General features: G+C 46.1%; 1 protein-coding gene across 6 annotated transcripts in view; it reads right to left on the minus strand.

The window, feature by feature from the left end:
• Positions 1-8,210: 8,210 nt before the first annotated feature.
• Positions 8,211-26,460, minus strand: part of PSD3 (pleckstrin and Sec7 domain containing 3) — a 141,228-nt gene continuing 122,978 nt past the window's right edge. For all 6 annotated transcript variants that reach the window (XM_037902320.2, XM_043546931.1, XM_043546930.1 and 3 more), the window contains 3 exons: positions 25,518-25,662; positions 21,266-21,409; positions 8,211-16,964 (listed from right to left, as the gene is read on the minus strand). In XM_037902320.2, the coding sequence (XP_037758248.1) occupies positions 16,752-16,964; positions 21,266-21,409; positions 25,518-25,662 (502 nt within the window). In that variant the 3' untranslated portion in view covers positions 8,211-16,751. The remainder of the gene's footprint in view (positions 16,965-21,265; positions 21,410-25,517; positions 25,663-26,460) is intronic.

Raw genomic sequence — 26,460 nt, forward strand, 5'->3', positions numbered from 1 at the left:
CTTGTGATCTGCACGCTTATCAGATTGACAGCGATATTCTCTACACGTGCTCAGACAGCAGCTTTCCTACTCTCCTAACTTACCTAAACCAAAACCAATGCTTCTCATAGCAGAGGCGCTCATCTCCCCCAAGGGCTGTATCTACACGGCGTCTCCAGTTACAGCTGTCAGCTGCCTTTGCTGTGCTTTCTCTGACAAAGCGTCGTTAGAATGGTTGTAAAAGGCACACAGGTGCTCTTTGCACCTTTGCCGAACCTCTGAACAGTGGAATTTGCTCAATCGTTCTAAAAATATTCAGCTTCCAGCGGAGACCGAACATGAAAAACATCAGAGGACAAGGGGGATGAATGCTGCTAGTACAGCAGTTCTGAGCATCAGGGGGAGATTGAAAAGATGTTTTCTGGGAATGACATTTTCTTCAGACATGGAGATTTAGGTTTTTTTCAATGATATCTGTAGCCCTTTGGACTGTACAGACTTCCTTCCGAACAAACTGCTCCATGTTACGGTGACAATGCTCAGCTCCAGGTAGTTCACTCTTCCAGACAACATTGCTCAGATGCAACACAAATAAGGGGAAAAATGGACTGCTCTTAACTTGGCTCAATCTGAATGGCCAACAAAAGGCACCTCCCTGACCTCAGGTCTGCCCTGCCAATTTTCAAAGCTCTGCAGCAAAACATGGAGGCATCAGAGATCTTCAAAATGTGGTCAGAGAATTTTTACAATAGAAAGCGCTAGGCAACTTTCAGACAAGGCTAGCTGCTGCCCCCGCCCCTACAAAAAGCCTTTCTGATTCCCCCTGGGCTAGCATTAACTAATTCTGCTTTTTCCAAGTCTTCACTGACTGTGCAACTTGTTTCCCATGCTTGTCATTTACAGTATGGCCATGTTGTGTTTCTTCTCCTCCAGCCTCATTGCACTCACATTGGAATGAGTCTTGTTCCTTACAGTCTTTTTTGCAGATGAAATCTAGTATGTTGAGCCATATTTCTGATTTCTTTTAGAATCCCCCGGCTTTCTATACCAGTGGATTTCAACACATCCTCTGAAGGGTTGCATTTTCAAATCCATGCATGCTGAAGTACTCATGCATTTTTCCCTCTGCCTGACCTAGTTGCCCAAATACCCTATGTGCATTCAAGCTGGTGGATGCACATGAATAGGGATGTAAGCAGTGTCAGGATGAGCTCCACCCTGACATCTGGTGGTGAGGTGTGGCAAGTTGTGGAAAAAAACTTCAGGGGCTGATCTCATTTGCATAGGCACACCCACCCCGCCTAGACTGAGGCCATAGCTGCCCATATGGTCACTTTGGCTGCTGTGGGATCCCCAGTGTCTCTGTTATTGGGGCAGGAAGAATAAATTGTTATTACCCTGATTATGGGAACTGTGCTTGGAACTGTACTTGGCCTTTTGTTATGATGGAGGGACTCACCATCAACTAAGGAGCACTCGCTAGGCAAGGGTCATGGGTTCCAAAACTGTGTGAATGGAGAGAGGCTGGGGACAAATATTAATACTTGGTGGTATGGGCCCCTGGGTGAGGGCCTTACATGCTAATTGCACTTCCTCCTCTCTCCATTGTGGAATATCAGAGCTAATTTTGATTTCATTAGAAGTCTAGTTACAGGCTGCTGAGCTCACTTTGGGCTAATGATGCACCAGCACTGAGGCTCCCCTACTACTAGCTGAATTCACCAAAGAGCTGAACTGACTAAGAGCTGAAATCACTGAGTGTTGTGTTAAGTAGTGGGGGAGCCTGAAGATATATCGTGGAGCAGTTTGCGGGACAGCTGGAGTGCCTTGTGGACAGGCTGGCAGAGCAGTTCGTAGGACGGCGGGAGCTGTTGGTGGGACGCGGAGCAGTTTGTGGACCGGCTGGTGGAGCAGTTCGTGGGACGGTGGGAGCTGCTTGTGGGCCGCGGAGCGGAGTGGAGCTGAGTGAAGGAGTTCGTGGGGCGGAGCGAAGGCCTATGGAGCTGAGGGGCGGTCAGCTTCAGATCATGTAAGGTGCCTCTTACCCCCGTCCCATCTCCACCCAGGGTGGGAGGTAAAGCTTCGCAGATAAACTTTCGAACTCTGGGGCTGCCCTGACCAGGGACAGAGACTTTTGGGTCATTGGACTTTTGGGACTTTGGGTGATTTGGGGTTGCTGGACTCAAGAACCAAAGGGAAAGGGCATGCCCCAATTTGCTTGGGGTGGGTTTTTTTTTGCTCATGGGTTGTGTTATGAATCCTGTTGGTCGTGTTTCCCCAACATAATGCCACATTGTTTCTCTCTGTTATTAAAAGGCTTTTTGCTACACTCAGACTATGTGCTTGCGAGAGGGGAAGTATTGCCTCTTGGAGGCGCTCAGCGGGGGTGGTATATATTTGTCCCAGGTCACTGGGTGGGGGCTCGAGCCGGTTTGCATTGTGTTATTGGAATGGATCCCCTAGATATTGAACCCGGCCCTTGTTGCTGCCAACTCTGACGGGCAGAAGGGTTACAGGTACATGCGTTTGCAGACCCCAGCTTGCATGTAACAGTTTGGGTATTTTTGTCCCTTAGTGAGGGGCATACACAAGCACTTTTGCACATGTGCGTTGTAAAATACTACCCCTGGCATTCTAATTCCACAATACTTGTTTTTCTAGAGTGTCTTCTTTCCTGTTATTTTTGCATTCTCTAAACTCATCCCTTTATTATAGCCTGTGATCAGTGGTTTCTAGCTTCTGCACATGGGTACATTCTCCTTTAGTGGTTGGCCTGAGGCATGTTCCATTACTGGTCATCATTAACCTTATTGTTGCTTAAGTTTCTCTGGAGAGGGATGGAAGTTATCTTGCTGTTGAGCCGGTCTCCCCATGCAAAGCAGCAATAACAATGACTTCGGTGCTAAGGAGGAAGGCTGCTTTGGAGGTCATCACAAAAAGGAGTTTGTCTTATGACCAGTTAAGAACCTGAACCAAAGCCCATTAAAGTCAATGGGAGTCTCTCCATTAACTGCAGTGTGCTTTGGATCAGGTCCAAAATGAGGTCAGGAGTAACTCATGCGATAACTGCAAGGAAACATGACAATGACAGTGAATCTTAGCAGCAGCCATCCTGCATGTAGAACTTTATAGTACCTCAAACTGCTGTTTCCACCTTTGAGTTGCTAGATGAGGACATACTATTACACAACACCATGCCAGGTTGGCCTGTGTACCTCTGTGTGGTTACTAACCTTATTTCATTAGAGATTTAAGCTCTTTAGGGCATGGACCATCTTTTTGACCTGTGTTTGTACAGCACCTAGCACAATGGAGTCTGGTCTGTAGCAGAGCATGGCAGAGCCCCCGTGGCTCCTGCCTCTACTAAGTCCACAAAGTCACTCTGAGACCCTGGGGTTAGTATCCACTGGTGCAGTTTATTCACAGACTTGTTCTCATCGCCGTCTCACCATGCACAGCTGGCCCTTCACCATCTGCAGGGAGGGAGGGACGGAAGAGCTACCTCCCTGCTTCCGCTCCCTGACTTTTCCCTTTCTTTCTGCTCTTCCCCTAGCGTCTTTGCCCTGAGGCTTTTATACCCCCCCAGGCAATTATGCAGCAGCTGTCTCAACCTGGCCCTAACTGGGGAGGCAATCTCCAGCCAGCTCTAATCTATCCCCCTAAATGGGTGCTGGCATGACAGAGGGCTGAATCAGCAACCCTTTGCCCAGCACCCTGTCACATGATCCATAACTACAGCTCCTGGGTGCTAAAGCACAATACACATAATAATAGCATGGATTTAGCTGCAGGCATGTAATCACCTCCTGCTTAAATCACCACCCCCTCACTGGATTCTTTATATATGGGCAGAACAGATCTGGAGCAACTGGGGCCCTGATGCAGCAGTGGCCTTTGGGTTTCCACCTGCATACACAACCGAACCCTTTCCAGCATCTCCTACTGTGGTGTGTCTCAGGACAATGCCAGTGAATGTAAATGCGTCTGTTTTCCAGTTTGCAGGTGGAAGCTGCTGTTTTGACATTTCGTTATAGTTTAAAGCATTGTGAACATGTGTTTTGATTACGGACAGAAAATGCTTATCAGAGTAGCCTGCGTCAGCAGGAAAAACAAAATGAAAGGAGCTGTGAATAGCCCTGAGAGTAACGTTCATAAGTGAGAATATTTTCAGGCAGAGTTAAATTAACTTGTGCTCATGTGAGACACTTAATAGATTTTCTCTATGGGCTTCCGCATACACACCATATTTGGTCCTTTATATTAGAATAAATCAACATACCATGTGCTAGAATTAACAATCTGCTTATTTTCAAATCATCAGCTTCTCCCTGAATAGGAATTGGGAATATCGTAGCAGAGTGCAACAGTCCTCAATTCTGAGCACTAACGATGATCCTAAGAGAATGTGAACATCCATTTCAACTGTAATACTTACAGAGTTGTAGACTTTAAGGCCTGAAGGGGGCACTAGATCCTCTGGTCTGATCTCCTGTATGTCAGACCAATACCACCCAGCACCAACACACTAAACCCAACAATCAAAATGAGATCAAACTATTACAGCCCAAAGGAGACTAGAGGAAGGCAGCCGCAGGCAGGGAATAGGACGGACTGAGGTGCACCAGTGCCTGAGGCCCCCACAATGGCAGGGAAATGATCAAGTGAGATATACCCAGATAACCCTGGTAAGTGACCCACATCCACATGCTGCAGAGGAAGGCAAACCCCGCCCACCCAGGTCACTGCCAGCCTGACCCGGGGGAAAATTTCTTCCCGACCCCACATAGGATGCTTAGACCCTGGGCATGTGAGCAAGAACCAGCCAGCCAAGCACCTGAGAGAATGCTCAGTGCCACCTCAGAGCCCCACCTTGCCCTCCCCCACATCTCATCTCCAGTTGTGGACATCCCTGATGTTTCAGAGGAAGGACATAAAAACCCCCTCCCAGAATACACTGCAGGGGAAAAATCCCTTCCTGATCCCTGCTAGTGGCAGGCTGAAACCCTGAACCATGAGCTTTAGGAACATTAGAGACAAACTGTAAGTGAGCCCCAGGCCTGCTGAGTCCTGCCTCTTACCATCACAAGCAACCTCATCACGCAATTGCACTCATAAATTTGCCCAGCTCTCTCTTACAACTAATTAAGTTGTTTGCACCCACAACTTCTATTGGGAGGCTGTGACGTTATTGACGTGAACTGTGACCATATAGATCATTGTTGCAACCAGGGTCCTATGGTTGCACCAGGTCTTGTACAGAGGAGATCGAGTGGGGTGTCTATGAAAGGTTGCAGTCTGCTGGTTATGATTATGCTGTCTGTATGTGTGTATCATTTTTGTATTTGAAGTTATGAATATTGGCTATGTACTTGTATCTCAATGTGTTTGATTCTAAGTAGCCTCAGTGAAGCATTTGGTCAGCTCCTTGAGAAAGGACTATTCTCAGTAAGTACCCAATCAAGAAACACTTAACTGACAATGAACTTTGAGAGACGTCAATCCACATCTGAGCTTTCCTGGGAATGTTCAAACTAACATGTAAGCAATGGCATGGGCCTGCAAAAAGCTGAATCATTCATGGACATGTGACTTGCCCAGGTAGCTACAAACTCCATCTTGTTGCTTGATTTTTCACAGGAGAACAAAGGGGTTTCCGCCCACAAGAGAGAGAATATAAAAGGCCCAGGAAACCTCTCCATTTTGTCTTCAGCTGGCTCAAGAGATGGCCTATCCACCCCCAAGAGATGCCTGAAAGAAACCTGAACAGAGGACAGTAACTACAGTGGTGTGTGTGATTGCTGGACCCAGACTAGCTTATTGGGACACCTCTGAGGCTGAGATTTACCTATATTCAGTTTCCTATTGTATTAGGCTTAAACTTGCACATTTTTTTTTATTTTGTTTAGTAACTTACTTTTTTCTGTCTGTTATTACTTGGAACCACTTAAATCCTACTTTTCATACTTGATAAAATCACTTTTTCTTATTAATTGACCTAAAGTAAGTAATTGATACCTGGGGGAGCAAACAGTTGTGCATATCTCTCTATCAGTGTTATTGAGAGCGGACAATTTATGAGTTTACCCCGTATACGCTTTATAGAGAGTAAAACGGATTTATTTGGGGTTTAGGCTCCCAGAAAGACTGAATACTGGGTGCTGGAGACAGGAACACTTCTTAAGCTGTTTTCAGTTAAGTCTGCAGATTTGGGGCATGTGGGTCAGACCCTGCTCTGTGTTGGAGCAGGCTGGCATGTCTGGCTCAACAAGGCAGGGTTCTGGAGGCCCAAACTGGCAGAGAAAAGGGGCTCAGGTAATTTCAGCACATCAGGTGACAGTCTCAAGGGGGTCTCTGTGACCGAACCCATCATAGAGGCTGTTCCAGAACCTCACCCCTATGATGGTTAGAAACCTTTTCCTTATTTCCAACCTGAATTTGTTCACGGCCAGGTCATCTGTTTGTTCTTGTACCAGCATTGTCCTTTAGCTTAAACAGCTCTTCATCCTCCTGGGAATTTGCTCTCTATAAATAAATTAGGAAGGTAATCAGATCCCCTTCTTTTTGCTAGACTAAACAAGCCAAGCTCTTCTCGTCTCATAAAATAGGCCTTCTGTTCCTCTGATCATCCGAGTAGTTCTTCTCTGCACCTGTTCCAGTTTAAATTAATTGTTAACATGGGTGACCAGAATTGTACACAGATTCCAGATGAGGTTTTACCAATGCCTTGGACAATGGCTTTAATACTCCCCTATCTCTACTGGAAATACCTCACCTAATACATCCTAAGATTGCATTTCCCTTTTCCACAACTGCATTACCTTGGTGGCTCATACCCACACACCCAGGTCTCTCTCCTCCCCTGTTGCTTCCAGCGGATAAGCCCCCCGCTTGCAGCAGAAATTCTTATTATTAGACCCTAAGTGCATGACCTTGCAGTTTGTATTATTAAATTTCATGCCGTTTCTGTCACTGTAGTCTTCACGGTTATCCAGATATTTTGGTATGATAGTCCAATCCTGCTCTGTATTGACAATGCCTCCCGACTTTATATTCAGCACATTTCATTAGTATACTCCTGTTTTTGTGCAAGGTCATTAATACAAATACTGAATAAGACTGGTCTTACTTGTCTAACTGCAAGTTCCTCATCTCTAGCTTGAGGGAATTCCCGCAGACAAAAACCTCAACATGGACAAAGATGCAGAGAAATCTTCCTAGTACAGTGGTGTGTGGTGTGGTTTTTTAAAAAGGGCATGCATGTTTGCTATTATTGCCTCTGCACATTTCACACCCCTAATTTAAAGAGTCCTCCATGCCTCCCGCACCCATTCTGGCCCCCTGCATACTCTGTGCCCCTTATGTCCTCCTTGTATACCTCCCGCATGCCCCACCACTCTCCTCCCCCACTCCATGTGACCTCCCCCCTCTTTCTTCCCTAAGAGGTTCTCCCATTCCACGACCTGGGAGCACAATGCCAGCCCCCCTCCATGTGGTTCTGGTGTCCCCTGACCTCAGCCCATACCCCTCCCAGTTTCTTACCCCCTCTGGCCTCTGTGTTTGCCCCCTTTCCTCCTACCCTCCCTGCCCATGCCCTCAATTCTGCCCAACAGCTGCAGCAGCAGGCACGTGTAGCCAGCAGCAGAGCAGTTTACTATAGCTGTCACTTCACAAGGATGAGGTAGACGGGGATTACGAGCCCAGCCAGTGGCTGCACATGACTTTGGACGTTAGAATGTGTTTTGAGAGAGAAAATGACCAGGCGATTCTGAAACCACTCCTTTCTGCTGAGCCAACGACACGAGCCTTGATTGCATACTTCTTCCAGGCCACCCCTCACGCCTGGGAAAAGCTCCCAGGGCCAGTCTGTAAAGCCACCGTCGTATTCTCCTTCAAGTCACCCCTCAAACTTCACCTTTGCGGCCGTACATCTGGAACAATGCCACGGATCAGCGAGAGGCAAGGTGGTGAGTTGTGAATACTGTGGTTACTGCTGCCAGCTGGCTAAGAACTGTGTGCATCCTGCTCCACTCCAGACCCCTTGTTGTCTCATCCACCTGCTACAGCATTCAGTTTAGATCGTGAGATCTTTGGGGCAAGGATGGTCATATGCTTTGCGTCTGTATAGCACCTACCACAATGGGGCTCTGACCCAGTTGAGACCTGTAAGTTCTGGTGTAATACAAATATTAAAGAGCAACAGCTTAAATGAAGGTGCACTCAAATCCAGCAAATGAAATACATTTGGTTTATTTCTTTCTAAAGTTTGTACATATACATATATCATATACATGTGTGAAATCCTTCACTGCTTTGCTCGATTTCAATCACATAAAAATCATTCAGAAGGCTGCAGACTTGTAGTTACCCTGAAGCAACATTATCCCGCCTTATAAAACACAGAGGAACAAGAGTTATAATCGTGAACGTGTACACAAGAGAGAACTAGATCTCACAGTTTCAATACATCAGAGGCAAATTATTTGTCTGCTTACTCCAGCAATGCTCAAAGAGAGGGAAATATTTATATACAGTCACCTCGGAGGAAAAACAAAGCAATGTAAACTTCATTTCAAAATATTATTTAAACGATATAACAATAGCCACGAGTCCTTTCCCCAGGGAGACAGGACATTCTATAAGTGCCTTCATTTACGAGGAATTATCATTCTAGTACCTGTCACATAGACTAGAATAGGAAATCCAAGGGCATCCTATGGTACCGTTAGAAAACAGCAAAGGCCCTGATTCAGGACAGCAGCTCTAGTCGGGAAAGCACGTGATTAAGTCCCACGTACCTCAGTGGCGCTTAAGCACTTGCTGAAATGCTTTCATGATTTGGGGCCTCAATCAGGTCTGCATACCTCTGGCTCTTTGACCACAGCTGTGAAACAGGGCCTCTGTATGGAGAAGTTTACCCTTGGCGGCGAGAGCCAGCATAGACCTTAAATAGGACCTGCCCCAAGGGTCAGAGCAGCAGGATTTATTCTCGTGGAGAAGGGCTGGAGAGAACCTCAGCACTGCTCCATTACAGACAGAGTGGCTCTCCAGAGAGCAGTGACGATGGACTAAACTGCCTGCCATGTAAACAAATCCACTGGGGTCTCAATAGTAAAAGGAAAACAAGTGAGATTATAAAGGGGAGGTTCCTATCCTAGCGAAGAGCACAGAGCAGTATCCAGAGACAACGTAAACAGCAGGGTTTACTGCTGGGCCCCACCCAGGGGCTCTCTCTGGCCCTGTCCTGCCTGTTCCTGAACACTGTAGAGCATTATTCCAATAAGCTTTGATCTAAATCAAGGTGATAGCTTAGCTGCGGAGGTGCATGTTTCTGTGTGGAGTGTTCTCTGAAGTGCTGGGGCAGAAGGCTACCATTAAAAGCGAACATTTCCACACAAGCCCCCCACAGTGACTGATGACTGAGAGCTCAACACTGATTTCCTGGTCTAAGGGAAGAGAAATCACTGCAATGTCTCAGCCATAACCGTGTGGTCACAGTGGGTCAATGAGGACTCTTTAAAGGCTGCAGGAGACTGCTGAGCCACCCCATTTCACTACATTATCCCACACAGGGTGGACGCCAAAGAAACATCTCAGATCCCTGATACAGGGAGCCCAGGATCTTGGCTGGCCCGACCAAAGTTGATGGGATTTACCCTCGTCATTTCATCCTCAGTTGGAGTCTACTCCACTAAGTTTTCAGTCCTGTGAGATGCAAGCTCTCTGGCCCTGATCCAGCAAAGCACTTAGGCCTGACTTCACTGAAGCTGCTCATGTGCTTAAAGTTAAGTGCATGCTTAAGTGCTTTGCCATTCAGGGCAGAATCTAGCCCTAAATCTCCATTCCCCCTCTACTGGTTTAATCCGGGTCGTTCCAACATCATACAAACTGCAACACTGACTCTGATATCATTCTGCAAACCCAATGGATTTTATAACATATTTATTTGGGCTAAAAATCCCTCGACTGTTTCACACTTTCCAAAGGAAACCTGAGGGCACCACTTGAAATGCTCACAGCTGACACTTCGCCCTGCCACTCTTTGTAACTTATCAACCACATGGATTCTTACACATATCTCTGCAATTGTTACAGTAAATCCTCACCACTCTTGCAAAACCACGACAGCCTCGGGTAACATTTTCAAAAGGGCCTAAGTGACCTAGAAGTCTAATGATATTTAGCCACCCAAGTGACTAAGGCATTTTTGAAAATGTTACCCCATGTGGATTATTCACAGAACTTGGCCAAGATTTCTTTAAACAATGGGAGCCTTAAATTAGGCTCGTAGGTAGGTATTTGCAAAAGTGCTCAGTGATGGCCTAACTTTGCTCCCTTTTAAGGCAGTGGATTACACCAACAGGAGCAGAGTTAGCCCAATGTCGAGAGCTTTTTCAACTCCCACCCCACAAGTGATCTCTATGCTCCTAAAGAAATTACTTTGTTTTCAAATTTCCTGAGCACCCAACAGCTTCTGCAGAACATGCCACGGCAAGGCTGGATTGAGAAAAACGCTAAACCTACAAAAGCTTTTAACAACCGTTCAACTGGCTGAAACAACCCACGCCTGCTGTTTATAGCCATTACACTATCTGGACAAAACCAAAGCATCGGAAAAGAATAACCTTTGCGGAGTTTGATCACAGAAGCCATACATTGCATAAGAACCACACCCACATTCACACACGCTCACTGCTTAAACACACTCAACAGGTACTGGATGCTCACTTTAACTTCGTGAGATGAGCAGTAATCTCCGAACTTTAAAGCTGCCAAGAAATTCTTGTTCTGTATCCATGCCACTGGATTTAGTCAAGTTACACAGTGCTATCAGCCCACCCTATGTGAGAAGTTCTAACTGCAATAAAACACACACAAGAACAAACTGGTCGCATTTCCAGCCTATAGATTTTTGGAAGTTTATTGGACTCTGGGTGGGATTTTCAAACGTGTGTAAGTGATTTAGTACTGAAAGTCAAGGGGGCTTTGTATTTAGGCCCTTTTGAAAGTCTCTCCTAATTTTTAAAGTGATTCAGGCTGGATTTCAAGAATCACCCTTTTTTCAGCAGGTGGTGTCATCAGATCAGATGAAGGCACTGAGTCAAATGAATCTCTGCTGTAATTTGGCTGAATGCTGTGGAGTTACACCAGGGATTCATTTGGCCCATTGCAGAACTGAGAATCTTGCCTACTTTTTTGAAATTTGCCCAATAAAAGGTTTGGTTCGGCGCTCCCTTATGTTATCAGTAAAACTGGTGTTTCTCCAGAGAGCTACTACTAATTAACAATGGATTAAGCAAGACGAAAATGCTGCCCTTTTTTTCATCTTTGTATTACACCCTTAAAACATCATTAATCCTCACAGTGCTAAGTCCCACGCTTTATACACCGTACAAATAAAACGTTGTTCTCTATCTACCCAGCTCTCAGCAGACATGGAATAGCAGGTGCCATGGGGTGTGTGTGATTATTAAGAATTCACTATTTTTACAAAATATACTGACTTTACAGGTGGGATTTTCCCAACCACTCTGTGTTGGCCTGTTCCTGCTCCCATAGACAGTGGGAGCAGAGAAAGGACAATGTTGAGCACTTTAGAAAGCTCCAACCCATGTCTCCTACTAATCTATGGAGTGTTATAATAAATAATCAAAGCTAAACCTCAGGGCTGTCAACAAAAGAAATGAACAAGTTACATTTTACGGTGCGTGAGCCTTACTTATTGCATTATTTGTTCCCAAGCTAACGAGCAACATTCAGTCATTTGCAATCGGCGTCAGAATCATTCGCCTGCATTAAGCCAGGTTTCCCTATACCGCATTTTTCCTTGCTCTTATTAACTCACAGTATTGAATACGAAGCATTGTATTGTGTTGGGAAAAGAAGAAAGTGTCAGGGAATTATAAAACCTAGCTCTTAGACAGCTCTTTCCGCCTGTAGATCTCACAGCACTTTACAAAGGGGGCAGTATCATTATCCCTGTTTTACATATGGGGAAACAGAGGCACCGAGTAGTGAAGTGACTTGCCCAAGGTCACTCAGCAGGTCAGCAGGAGAGCTAGGGATGGACTCCAGGTCTCCCGAGTCTCAATCCAGTGCCCTTTCCACTAGGCCATAAATGGCTATTTTGCATAGTAACAGCAGCTTTGGTTTCTTGAGCGTCTTTTCAAACACGCCAAGAACTCCAGGGCAAAAGGGAAGGTAGGCAGGGAGTGTGAATAGGCAGAAGCAATGGAGTACCATGGAAATAGCTCCTTTCTTCTCTAGGCCTCTTCATAGTCCCATTTGGGCTCGTCAAGAGCTGAACAAGTCCAGGAGTGTGGGCTGAAGAATTCTAGTTGAGCCCAGGACACGTTCCATACAGACCTCAGAGAGTTACACACGGGCTTCAGAACTGCCCTACCAGAGCAAGCCTGAGATGTAGATGCCAAGCTGAGAAAGTAGCACTGGGTGAATGTTTATGCAGGCAGCAGCCCGGTAGACTTCTCTGAAAGAAATACTGCTAAGCAAGTCATCAATGCTCAGAAAAACAGCCCCAAAAGCTCATGTTCGGATAGCCTAGCTAATATGTCTCAAGGCACAGGTATATCTACTTAGACAGGTACTGAGTGGAAATGGCATCCCATTCACACTGATCCCCAAAAGTCACAAAATGCCTCTCTGCTTCCTAACTGCCTAACAAAATAAAATCTCCAAGCCCTCTTGACAGCATGGGCTGCATGTGCCCCTGGGTAAGAGTGAGGCTTTGGGAAGAGAACATGGGATATTAAGTGTCTTTCAGGGAAAACACCTTCTTTGCTCTAACTCTGGAATGAGGCCGCAGGACAGCTGTGTCCGTGTGGAATACAGGGAAAGGAGGAAGAGCCCCAGGAATTCGGGACTCAATCACTCTCCTCCCAGATGTAATTATGCTTGAAAATGCAGCCTTTCACTGCAGACAGAATGAGCACACCACCAAGGGCTCAAATGGGGGAGTTCATCAACCTTGCCTGCACCAGCCTGGGGCCTCACCATGAAAGGAGAGAGACCAGCAGAACCATCCATTGGCAGGCGATGCACTGAGGTGGCAGACAAGTGCACCATGATAGGAGACAAGGAGAAACCAAGAGAGGTTAACTATGGTAAAAAGTCCAAAGCAGATTATGGGGCTGCAGAACATGAACAGAGTCTCTGCTCCACTAGAGAGAAAAACTTCTCCCCCTTGTGAGCCTAACATGCCCGTGCAGCATCCCAGAGGCTTAGCAGTGGCCTTCGTGTCTTTTACTCTCTAGAGTGTCTCCGTGATCTTGAGCCTGAACACACTGCACCCATCAAATGGGAGGGTCTTCCACACGGCATGACGTGAAAAGCCCATAACAGCTAGCACTATGAACACTCCGCTCTGGCTAGATTCTCGGGGGATGGAGGGGGGGTGTCAGGGGTCAAATGGCATAGCTCCAGTCTCTTCAGTGCTGATTTACACCTTCTGAGAACCTAGCCCAACCTCTCTGCTATGCTGTAATGTTAAAAGCACACCAAACTGCAATACTGGTCAGCACTCTGATCCTGCTCAGTGAGGTCTGTGGAGTTTTGACACTTACTTCAATGGCAGCAGGATCTGCCTTTGTGTTTTCTCTTTACTTGTTTCAGTAAGACCTATCAAGGACATGGTGACACAGGTCAGCTGTAAAGAGACACAGCCAGCAGTGGGAATTTCAAATGATACTAAAACCTCACAAATTCTCAGATCACTAATCTGCACACCTCAGAACTCTCACAAAAAGCAGGTGGAGCTCAGGGAATATTGAACAGCTGAAAGCTGAAGTGAAATTGCATTTTACTAAGACTGGATACGTTTTACAAAATATACCACAATCCATGTACAAGCACACTCTGGAGTAGCGTAATAAATAATTAAAACTAAACTGCATTTGACAAAATAAATAAAATGCGTTTTGTGATTCACTGTGTCTGACTTTTCAAACTGCATGAAATTCACTCATCTGCAAGGAGTTCCCCAGTCGTGAGCATGAATTATCCTGTTTCTGCATAGATTGAGAAAGATACTGTATGGGAGAATTTCCGCTTGTGACGGGGAGATCAACAATTCAAACACAACCCATGGGCAGCCAGACTATCTTAAAAGCCAACGCAAATATTTGCAATTGTCACCTCTTTACAAATAGAGTGCGGTGGTTTAAAAGGCAAACACAACAAGTACCTGGATGCCTTGAGTAAGGGCCAGAGTAGAGCTGCACTGCCCTGGGAGTGGAGCAGGGATCAAATTGTGACTTCTCTGGACCATTTCTGTTTCTGCTGTACTGTTACTGTGAGGAAGTGATGTGAAATGGTTGCAGGACTCAAGATCATCTCCCTATGTAACGGCATTTAGCAGTCCCAGAACGCTCTCTCTTTCTTGGTATAACTCAACCTCTCGTTTACTGCCCCCCCCCTTTTTTTTAAACTACTGCTGTACAATGAACAGCTGCAGGGCGCCTAGGCCTTTCTCCTGAGTGGCTAATCTACTACCCCTCAACGAGTAGTTCAAATTATTTCTTCCAATGTGTATTACCCTTGCTCTCGTCTACAGGGAATGACACTTCCCAGCATGTTGCTCAAGCACGTAACTTTGGCCCTAATTCAGGAAAGTTTCTCTTCGGGGCAGCACTTAGACAATGTGCTTAACTTTAAGCTTAACGTAATTTTTAAAAAACAAAACCAAACGCTGGAAAATGTTGACCGGCCCGCCTCACAGCTCTGTGAATCACAGTCACTCCCAGTGTCATTTTTAAAATCAGGTCAGGCACTGGCTATCCTCTAGATTTCTAGGACGACGGCAGATTACAAATGTTTGTGAGCAGCTCAGTCACTCCATTCATAAGTCACATTGGAACTCTTGGAATCAATACCATCGGGTCCTGGTGAGTGACTACATCCTAAACGATCAACGTGGTGCACCACCTCCTCTTTCAATGCTACAATCTCTGACAGCACAGCATGGGTATTGCAGTCTAGAGCTCTGGGGTACGTATCTCATGGTTGTTCTTTGTGGTGGAGGCTAGTATAGAGAAATCATTTAGCTTCTCTGCAAGGTCCTTATCTTGCTTGACTGCTCCCTCTACTGCCTGCTAGTCTGGTAAATTAGTAGTCCAGAATGGTTTGATGTCCATGACCAATCAATCAGTCCTTGGCCTCTCTGCTGAGCCTGCCCACAAGTATACCCTCTGTAGTGAGGAGCTCTGTAATGTAAATACCAGCCCCTGCAAGAACCAGACCTGAGATAGCTAGACGTTTCTTCAAGGCCACCTACTGCAGTTTATATTGACCTGGGCTGTCTTTGCATATTAAGGATTAGATTCCCCCAGACGAGACGAGCTGGGGGGGCCTGGGAAGATGGGCAGGCCCTGGGAAGAAGCAAAGGTGTCTCTTAGTCATCTTCATGCTCCCTGGATCCTGGCCCATGGTGTAAGTTAAGGCAACCTCAGGGCTGCTTTAAGTTACACCTGGCTGCCCGCAGCCCAAAAGGGCCACTCCAGCAGCTGGGGAAAGCTGAGGTCTACAGACACCCTGGCCAAGTCCCTTTTCCCCAGGCCATGTCCTTATATAGAGGCCAGGAGTTACTATTAAAGGAAGACTCCACAGAGAGCAGGTTTTGCTGGCCCTATGGCTCCATCGTTGTGACTGCCAGGGACAGAGCAACTGGAATGGGGTCAGATTCTGGCTCTAAGACCAAAGAGTCTCTATTCCATTAAGTCCCTGAGTCACCAGGACTTCTGTTCCAACATATTCTTTCTAAACACTTGTGAAAAATTCAAGGGATCGTTTAACAGAGTTCCTTTCAGAAGAGAACAGGAGAACACCTCCATTAGTATAGAGTGACTGCAGAATACCTGCGCTTACTAAAAAGGAATAAAAATTCTGGAGGGAAACCGCAGATGAACAATGCATATTAAGACTCTATATGGCAGCGGCGTGAGAGCGTATTGTTGAGAAACATGTGGGATTCCCTTTTCTACTACAACACACAGCCAGCAGTTGTCATCTACAACAGCCTATTGCTTAATGAAATAGAAAAATAAAATTCATGCTGGCTGGATCAATCATCAAAAGAGACATGGCTTTGGGCATCCCCCTCCCCCTGCGCCCCCAAAGAGTCTTCACATTGAAAAACCTGTTCTAATTCTGTATGCCCAGCATTCCCGGCGATTTTCACTGTTTAGTCCCTTGGTGTGTGTGGGTCCAGAGTTAATACAATCCAGTACCCTCCGGCTCCTACCACTGTAGTACAAGTACCAGTATGTTTCACATCACTGGGAGATCTCCAGTCGCAGTGTCAGAATTTAACTAACCTGCAGGGAGCGGTCAGCTCCATCTCTGCAACAATTCGTTTCTCGTCACTGCAGCCAGCATTTACTATGCTGCAGTGCTTGTCCAGTTCCTTTTCCCACTGCAAGGAGAAAGGTCACAGGTGACTTGAGATGAAAGTCACGTGCCAATGAGAGAGGACAGAAGGGGAGGAGATGTGCAATAAATCAGGGAGTCCCACTCCCACCCCTTTAAAAAAAAAAAGACGTGCTTCAATGGCTAGATGATAAATTAACAAGGCAAAGCAAACCAGGAGCCAAGACATCTCCCACAATCTGTACAGAAACAACAAAATATACAATAGAAAATGTCACTACCACCCCATTCAGGCAGATGCATTGGTTTGTTTTTGTCAATGACAGGTTAGCAAAGGAAACTTTTGACCAATGGTATTTTGCTGCATGGCTGTTTCTACAGCTGTCTCATGCAGTCTAAGTGACCTTCTGCTTGATGCTGGGTGTTTCTGGCCTGTAGTCCTTCCTCTCGGAGATGTTTCGTTTCACCTTGACACTAACAGGAGACTCCTGATTTAACGAGGGACTCGAATGGGATTTCTTCAGTCCTGGCCCATCATTTTCTCCACTGCTCAGAAGCTCCTTTCCCCCTTCTTTCAGTAGGGCAACATAAATCTCATAGCGGATTTTCTGGAAAAGGAACAAAGGAATGGATCAGCCTGGATGAACTTCTCTGGGCTGTGATAGGCAAGAGGTCCACCTGGATGATCAGACTGGCCCCTTGAAATCTAGGAGTCTAATATGTATGTGAACAATGGTGGCTAATAATAATTACACCACACAGAAAATGTCTGAGCCAGCCAGAGCCCAGGGATGCTGTACGATTGCCAACGTTTATTCCTCAACCATGCTCTGTACCTAATGGCCCTCAGCCAATAAGAGCGCAAGGAGACTTACATAACTGATGGTTGGCAGTTTCTGAATAGCCATACAGGGCATGCTGAGCTGTACCTTCCTGAAGTAAAGCAAAACCCTGCTGCACAAGTAGCCCTGATTAAAGAAAACAGGAACACTCACGCAGCAGGGCATTACTCAGCATGCGTACACACGACAGTCCAAAGCAGTGGTTTTCAACCTTTCTTCATTTGCAGACCCCTAAAATAATTTTGAATGGAGCTGCGGACCCCTTTGGGAATCTTAGACGTAGTCTGTGGACCCCCCCCCCAGGGGGCTGCGGACCATAGGTTGAAAACCACTGGTCCAAAGGGACTGCGAAAATCCTTCTGCTCAGGTTTGCCACTGTCCTCAGAGCTCCCCAAACTTCTGTGGCCACAACCAACCTGGCCACCGCAGGTTCTGCTCCCCCTGTCCCAGCCCGTGTGACCCTAGATATTAAAACACTGGATCACACAGCATGCACAGAATCACACAGGGATTCTCTATGCTGGGCTCTCCCATGGACAGCGGGCAGGTGGGCTGAACGTCTGCCTTCTACAGGGCAGCTCGACTCCGCTTTGCCTCCAAGAGGCTATTCTGCAAGTCCAGTGTTCGGAAAACAGGATGGGGAAACACAACCTGATCGCCTGAGGTCGACCAGACTCTGCTCCCTGATCAGGCACCAGTGTTTCTCTGTACAGCAAAAGCACCAATTTGTTCCATAACTGGACGAGTGTGTTTCCCTTGGTTACTGGGCAATTCTTGCTTTGCAAGTCACAACCATATAGCACCTCACACAATGCCACAACAATCAACAGGCATGAAGAAGAATTTGCCTGCAAGGGTTTAGCAAAGTTAGCCAGTATGGCTGGTGATGGGAAAGGGGCAATCCATCCCTCAGCAGCCATTAATGTCAGTGTAGGAATGGGAATTAAGGTGATCACAGCGGATTGCGGGGGGCGGGGGGAGAACCCCACGCTTCTACTGATTATTAATCCATTTTTCAAAGTAATAAAAGAGTCTCTAAGTTATTATGTTCCTGACTGAGCCCAAATGTTTAAAGAGAATTCTCTCCATTTATAATAAAATAATAATATTCAAGCAATAATAATAATAATTATTTGAATGCAAAATAGTAAAACGCGTTGGGAACGGCTTTGAAGAGGACAGAAGAAGGTGGGAGAATGTGACCAGGTTTCCCAAAAGTCCTTTGAGAAACAAAATCTTACTGAGAATGATCACAAGAGAAATCTGCTTAAAAATGAAATGAGGAAAAAACCAGCCTGATCAGTTCCATATCGGGAGGTCCAGCACAGCACTGCAGAGACAAAAAAGAGGTATCTATCGCCTGTCACTCCGAGGGGAACCAATTAACAGAATTCTGAGGATGTGCCATGCTTCACTGCATAATGAATGGACAGGTTGGCAAGAGGAGGAAATAGTTATTCCTGCAAGGGCTGGCTCATCATCACATTTATCAATGAGCAGAACTGCATTCGTTCCGTGTGTTTCAAATGATTAAAATAAACACAAACCTAAGCCAATGGTAACAACAGAAATAAAACCCTGGGCTGGATTCCTGCCTCAATTTAAGCCGATGGGAGTTTTGCCATTGACTTCCACTGCTGCTGTCTGTCCTCAGCCTCAGTTTAAGCAATGTACAAATAAAGGCTCTCTTTAAAGTTAGACTGTAAACTTGCTCTCTTTTACACCAATGAGAAGCCATATGGGGCCAGACCCTCAGCTGATGGAAATAACATGACTTGTTAAAAAAACCACCCTAGGAAGCCTCATCAAGAAAATAAGAATGTTAAAGTTGCAAAGGAAAATACTTAAAAGTCTAAAATGCCCATACAACCTAATCTCTGCCCCCTGGAGCATATGGATTACAGGAGAGTCTTCAGTGAGACAGTCACACAGCACAGCCCGTGCCTCCTCTGATGAGCATACACTGCCTCACGCAAAGCCAAAGATGGCTCAGTACATAGCAGAAGGGAGAAACTGCTTTGTTAGCAGTACTGTTTTTTGCAGAGATCAAGACCAGAGGAAGCACAGGTAGCTGAAGGAAAAGAAATGACAAGAGCTTACGAGAAGGGAAAATCTGGCCTTCTCCCTCCCTTTGGGAACCGTGCCATTTCCTTTGGGTGAGTCAGGCCTTTTTTCACTAAGTTTCTGTGTTTTCCTTTCCCTTCTCCTGCTGCTTTCAGTGGCCTGATCTGCAGGCTTGGCTTGAGAGCACCCCCTACATTCTCGCCCCTACCTCAGCAAGGTCAGTCACTCAATCACATTTGCTCCTCCAGGCTTCGCTCCAAATGATGGAAAAACCGGAGGAAAATTTCAATTGCTGGTATTTCACAGCTATCATACGCTTTCTACAGCCAACCTCCAATTTTGTGCATTCTGTGAAATCTGTGACAAGCGTGAAAATAGCCCAGCCTCACATATTAGCAGGTTAAAAACACCTTCTCTCCCACAGGGTGAAAGTAGGTGTAACCTCAGAGCTATTTACATAGGCACCTTCGGCAGCTTTCTTCAAATCTATTTGCTCTGCAGGATTCAATTTTCATTTGAGGTTCTCTCTAAGAAAGAGGACATTACTTGTTATTATCCCAGGGTAGCTGGTCCCTGTGGATAGACTAAACCCAGCTCCCTGGACCAGAGCCCAATCCAGCCAATTAAAAGAGGGCTGGACCACACCTGGGCCTATACAGGGCTGCTAGTAGGCAGCTGGAGAGGGAGGGCTGTAACAGGCAGAGCCTCAGAGGGGAAGTCACACTGGAGTGGAGCTAGCACCTGTGGTGGGTCCCAGGAGCAAAGGGCTCAGGGGAGCAGCCCTGCGACTGCTGCTCCAGGAGGGGAGCAGAGCTGGCCTGCAGGAGCTGGAGGGCCAGAGACCCCTTGGAGGGGTGGCCCTGAAGCCTGTCACTGAGGATTGAGTTCAGACTGTGTTCTGCCTGTCTGACAACCTCTGTTGTGAAAATAAACCTCCTAGAAGAGCCGAGCGTGGCAGCGCATGGTTTGGAGCCGGGGAGAAGTGACAGCCCTGGTGACCGTTATCTAAGTGTGTGGTGTACCGATACACATGGCCATTTCTTTCCACGCTTCACTGCTAAAACTTGCTAACGAAAACAGGCACAGAAAGAGGACAATATAAACTCCCCAAGCCAGAAACATAAAGGGGCATGATTCTCACGGCTGCAGTCTAACTTTCAGCACCATATGCATTACCTGTGTTTTATCCTCTTCCCTCTCTGCTTTACCTGTGAGTCACCTGTGCACAGTGCCAGAGTTTTGATGGTGCAGTGGGTGCATGTGCACTGAGTGGCCGGTATTACGTTTAGAATGTCTGTTTCTCCTCTGCTTCCTTCAGAATACACAAATGACTGATTATTACTATTATTTATATTACAGCAGCATCCAAAGGTCCCGACTAAGATTGGGGCCTCACTGAACTAGGCACTCTGCCTGTCCAAGGGGGCTGATAAACTAAAGAGACAAAGGGAGGAAGGAAGGAAACATTATTATTCCTCATTGTACAGATGGGGAACTGAGGCACAGAGAGGCTAAGTGACTTGCCCACGGTCACACAGGAAGTCTGTGTCAGAAGCAGGAACTGAATTCCAAACTCTTGAGACCCTCCTGCCTGATGAGGTAACAGGTGACTGCAGTCAAAACTCTCAAACTGTGTCAAATGTTTGTGCCGTTTGTATCTGCGGGCACAGGGGAACCTCAGAGCATAATGACCAACTTATACAGTTTTAATCATATTTGACATACTGACTGCTTGCCTAGGTCGAAGCTTTGACTTATCTTAAGTGTTAAGGAGAGGTAATGTGGTAGGGAGAGTCTTGCGGATGTTTACTAGTAACAAAAAACAAAAAGCCCCATTTGCACCATTGATAATACAGACATACTATTACTGTCTTTATTGGCTTAGTAAATATTACAGTATTGTTATTCCTTTTCTTAGTTCTATGAGGAGTTCTGTAGTTTCCAGAGCTTTTCTCCAAGACAGATGCCTAGCCAATGTATTTAGTGCTGTATCCCATACATACCTCAAACTCCAGATAGTGGTCTTTCAGTTTGTAGTCATCTACTTCCTTGCCTTTAAGTTTCTTGTCCGGCGGGTAGGAACGATGCTCAGCTAGCTCGGTAGAGATTTGCTTCAGCTTAGCTTCATGTGATTTCAGCTGTTCATCCTTCAGAAACACATTAGTCATGTAAGCGTCAGACTCTCAAAGATTCAGTAAGTAAAAAAGAAGAAAAAGACTCGCCCGTACACTAAACAGCAACTTCTGGCAAGTAGCGTTTTTTTAAACATTTAATTTTATTTATCAGGTAAATTGTTAGGGCCAGCCAGATCTTCTAGGGCTTGGCTCCCAGCAGCTTCCTTGTAGGCATCCAGAAGAAATGGCCAGATTTTTTAAGGTACGCAGCACCCAGCACCTCCCCAAGGCAGAATCTACCACTCCTTCCCCAAGTGAGAACAATGGGAATTGCCAGCTGAGGAGCCCTGCTGAAAATCTGGCCATTCCACTTTACTAACCCCTGTGCCAAATTCAGCCAAGTCAGTGATGTCGTGCGGGGTACAAGTAAGGGCAGACTTGTCCCCACACTTAAGGTCATCGCAATTTGGAAGCAACTCTTGTGGCGACAGGATTGGTACAATTGTCAGACCCCTCCCCTCTGTCATTCTGCCAGTATGTGCTTTCCAGTCTGTAGCAGCCAGCTGGTTAGAGCTATGCAAGGCACAGGCTCTCCTGGGAGGAGGATGTTCTGTCCTCTCCTGAAGGCTCATTTCCTTTTGTTAAACTTTACTCCACTGTGCAGTTGGAGGGGGCAAGGACTTGCTACTTTTTCTTTCTAGGCCATTTCCTTTGTCACAATCATCCCAAACCCACTCAACCATCTGGGCAGATAATGGCACTCTTCTGCAACTCCCAGTACTTGCTCACTCTCCTTCAAAATATGCACTTCTTAGGTCCTGCCGGCCCTACAGAGTGGTCTTATTTCTGATCTTGGGTTGGACTGGGCTTTAAATTCAGCACTGCACTTTAATGTTATTCCTCAGCCCACTGAACTAGCACTGCAGGAAAGAGCAGAAATGGTGAAATCTCATCTGTTACTGACAACACAGGACCTGCTAGAGTGGATCAGACCCAAAGTCCACCTAGTCCAGCAGTGGCCAACACCAGATGCACTGGAAGAAAGTGCACGGACCCTGCAGAGAGAGACATCAGATCTCATCCTGATCTCTAACAGGTTGGCTTAAGCCCTGAAGCACGAGGTTTGATATCGGTTCCAATAATGTTTACCATTCATTATAACAGCCCAGGATATTCTTGATATCTATATAAGCCTCCAATCCCTTTTTTGATCTAGCTAAATTCTTGGCCTCAACTTCCAGTGGCAGAGAGTTTCTCAGTCTAACTACACATGTGGAAGAAGCACTGCCTTTTATCGATTTGAATCTGCCACCTTTCAGTTTCACTGAACATTCCCTTGTTCAGGTGTTATGAGAAAGGGAGAACAGAAGCTCTTCATCTACCTTCTGTAGACCAAATCATTACATACTTTTATCACATCCCTGTTAGCAGCTAACTATAGGATGTAGACACTGGAGGTGAACTTAGTGAAATGACTTTGTACAATTATTTTTGTCTCGTCTCCTCCTTATCTCCCGTTTCTGTCAGGGTCTGACCCTGCCGCCACTGCTGCCAATGAAAATGACGACACTGATTTTACTCTGAGCAGGCGCAGGTCCTTTGAAGCAAGTGCTGTAGTGGTCATCTTGATTCAGCTCACAAACTAACACGGAGACCAGAAAGAGTTGATCATTCACATTTCATCCTCTGCAGAATGAGAAACAGCCTGCTTACAATCTCTCCAGCTTGCAGATAAAAGCAGACAAGTTTTAGCTTGTCTTTGAATTTATCTGCTTTGAAAAATATAACAATCTTTTGCCATTAGCTCAAATAACTTCACTTATTCTGCTTCTCATGTCACCCTTTTACCAGTACGCAAACCACAGGGGTTTGTTGTTTTTTTTGTTATTCCTGATAAAATGGAAACAATGAAGCTAGGAAACGGTGTGCTAAATGTAATGCTATCTCAGTGCAGTGATCAGTGAAAGGATTTTTTTGATGGCTGTGGGTGAATTATTGAAACCTCAAGCCGTGGCAGAGCTGCAGTGAAAAAATGGCAAACAAGACACTAGTTTGTATTAACAGAAGGTGAAAACCCAGAACAAGACAAGTACTATTACTCTTGTTTAAGGCACTTGTTAGACTTCCACCAAAAATACAGCTTGAAGTGCCAATCTCCAGGCCACTGGAAGAATGATATTGTCAGAAGGTGGCTTTGAAGAATCTAGGTTATGAGGAACGGCTCTGAGAGCTAAGAAGTTCTGAAGGCGAGTCAGTAAATGGTGATGATGGCATAAAGCCTTTCAAATTTAGGAAAAGGAGTAATGAAGTTCAGAGAGATTTCTTTCACAATGCTAGCAGTAGATAAAATACTCGGGATCGCTTCATTCCACAGATTAGATTCTGTCCTCTACTACTGAGGTGCAAAATGAACACAGAGACTCACACATCCTACAGAGCATTCCCCCACTGGTGGAGAATCTGCAGGGGGCCAGAAGCCAGCCTAGCTAGCTGCATGCCAATCACCCTCACAGCTCCCACAGATGCACCAGGAGGGGGCCCAGAGCACATTGTTCTACAGCATGTGCATCTTAGAGCAGCCCTGAAGCTGCTCTAAAGTGACACTGGATGATGAACCGGCCTCTGGCTGGCCCCAGGGTCAATAAGCCAGGAAGGTGGCTCATGGCCCACTTTTCTCACCCAACTAAGCCCAAAGGGTAATAAATGCATGGGATAAGATTTCAGGGAAGTCTGTGGGCACAAAGAAAATACCTAAATTCAAGAAACACCTAAGGCAGTGGTTCTCAAACTTTTGTACTGGTGACCCCTTTCACATAGCAAGCCTCTGAGTACAACCCCCCCTTATAAATTAAAAACACTTTTTAATATATTTAACACCATTATAAATGCTGGAGGAAAAGTGGGGTTTGGGGTGAAGGCTGACAGCTTGCGACCCCCCATGTAATAACCTCATGACCCCCTGAGGTGTCCCAACCCCCAGTTTGAGAACCCCTGACCTAAGATTTGTTTCAGGAGGAGGAGACTGAAGACTCTCAAATAAATTAAATCTTACAGGGTCAAGGAGTATAGGCATAACGTTGTGCTCTTCTGCCTGGAATGTCTTACATTCTTAGCCACACCCAGAAGACAAGGACTTTCTATCTGATGTGTAAATGAGCCTAAGGGCTTGGCTACACTTGCAAGTTAGAGCGCATTAAAGAAACCCCGGGCGCCCTAACTCCTGATGTGTCCACACTGGCAAGACACATAGAGCGCCCGGACTCTGCAGCTGGAGCACTCCTGGTAATCCACCTCCATGAGAAGCATAGAGCTTGCTGCACCCTGGCTGAAATGCCCGGGTGTCAGTGTGAATGAGGTGTTGCATTATTGCGCTCTGATCGGCCTCCGGAAATGTCCCATAATCTCCTTAAATCAAGTGGCAACTCTTGTTATTGTTTTGGAATCGGCTGTAGGAATGCAGATAGACGGGCTGCTTATCTGCTCCGGGACAAAGCAAACCATTACTGTGGAATGCTGCTGTTGTGAGCTTGTGTGTGTGTGTGGGGGGGGGGTTTGCTGCTGTCTGAGCCTACAAGACAGCATGCTGACACACTCTTGGCCCCCCCCAAAACCCACTCTCTCTCCCCCCACATACACACAACACACCCCCTATTACACTCCACTCCCCATTTGAAAAGCACGGTGCAGCCACTTGCACACTGGGATAGATACCACAATGCACTGCTCTTTGTGGCATTGCAAGAGCTGCTAATGTGGCCACGCCAGTGCACTTGCAGCTGACAGTGTAAAAACACGGCAGCTTTTTCCCTGCTGCGGTCTCCGAAGGCTGGTTTAACTCCCAGCACTCTACATCTGCAAGCGTAGCCATGCCCTAAGGCTATTGGTGATACCTCCCTTTCTTCAAAAGCACAAACAAATTACATCAAGTCTCCATCCCCTCCCCACCTTTAACTCTGCAAATATTTCTGGTCCTAAGAAGCAAGTAGAGATAAACTCCTTTAGATGGAAGTGCTAGCAAGACTGTTTGCAGAGGAGCTTTACTATTGATAGCAACAAAACAACATAGCTTCAAGCTTTCAGAAGAACCTTCCAAGCTCATCTCCGGACAAAGGGAGATATGCTCTTTATGGTAACGGCTCACCTGAGATAACTTTGTTGTGGTGGCCGGCAGCAGTGGGCGACTGAACTTCTTCTGAGAGCCAATAGCAGCTGGAAACGGTGGAGCAGAAGATACTGCTGCCACACAGTTGATTTTGTTGATCCATGCCTGCATTTCTTCTGGGCTCCTGTGGAAGACAGACAGAGAGCAATCAGAACATCGGTGACCTCAGCGTCTCCTCCCTCTTCCTCCTTGCTGTCAGCATAGGGACATATGAACTGCCATCTAGCTCAGTGTCCTACCTCCAGTAGTGGCTAGTGTCAGAAGTCTCAGAGGGTGGCATACAGAGGAAGTTTCTTCCTAACCACTTCAGTTAGAGGTTGGCTTACGTCTGGAAACATCCATTTTGATGACAGGCAAAATGCTCTCACCCCTTAATTTGCTCATTTCTTCTTTACATCCTCAGTGGCTTCACTGAACCACAAACATGGCCGCACCATTAGCTTGATTGCTAAAAACTTCCCTTCCACAATCAACTACTGAGCCACAGAATACACAAGCAGCGACTACTTCCCGATTAAATTTAACATAAGGAATGGCCCTTGTCCAAGCTTCTACTTTGCCTACCCAAGACACAAAATCCTGCCTTCGACCTCACTTTTCCAATCCCTCTCCCCTACTTCTTACTGCAGAAGGCTATTAATAACACAATTCTTTCTGCACTTCTCAACTGACCAGCCTCTGTAAAACACTGAGTTTACTACCGCACCAGGACCCACAGCAAAGAACTCCAAAACCTTCAATTAAATCTACTGCAGGCTATTAAAAACTCCATGGGCAGTACCATCGACTGAGGGCTTGATGGCCCTGGTGATGTAGGGAGGGGCCAAGCAAAGTATATCGGATGGTATAAAACCTGGGTTGGAGAAAATCACGTATATGCAAGATAGATGTGTCTGGTTTCCATCTCTTCCAACTGTAGTCC

This window comes from Chelonia mydas, chromosome 5 (assembly GCF_015237465.2).
Source record: "Chelonia mydas isolate rCheMyd1 chromosome 5, rCheMyd1.pri.v2, whole genome shotgun sequence".
In the NCBI taxonomy this organism is placed as follows: Eukaryota; Metazoa; Chordata; order Testudines; family Cheloniidae; genus Chelonia; species Chelonia mydas.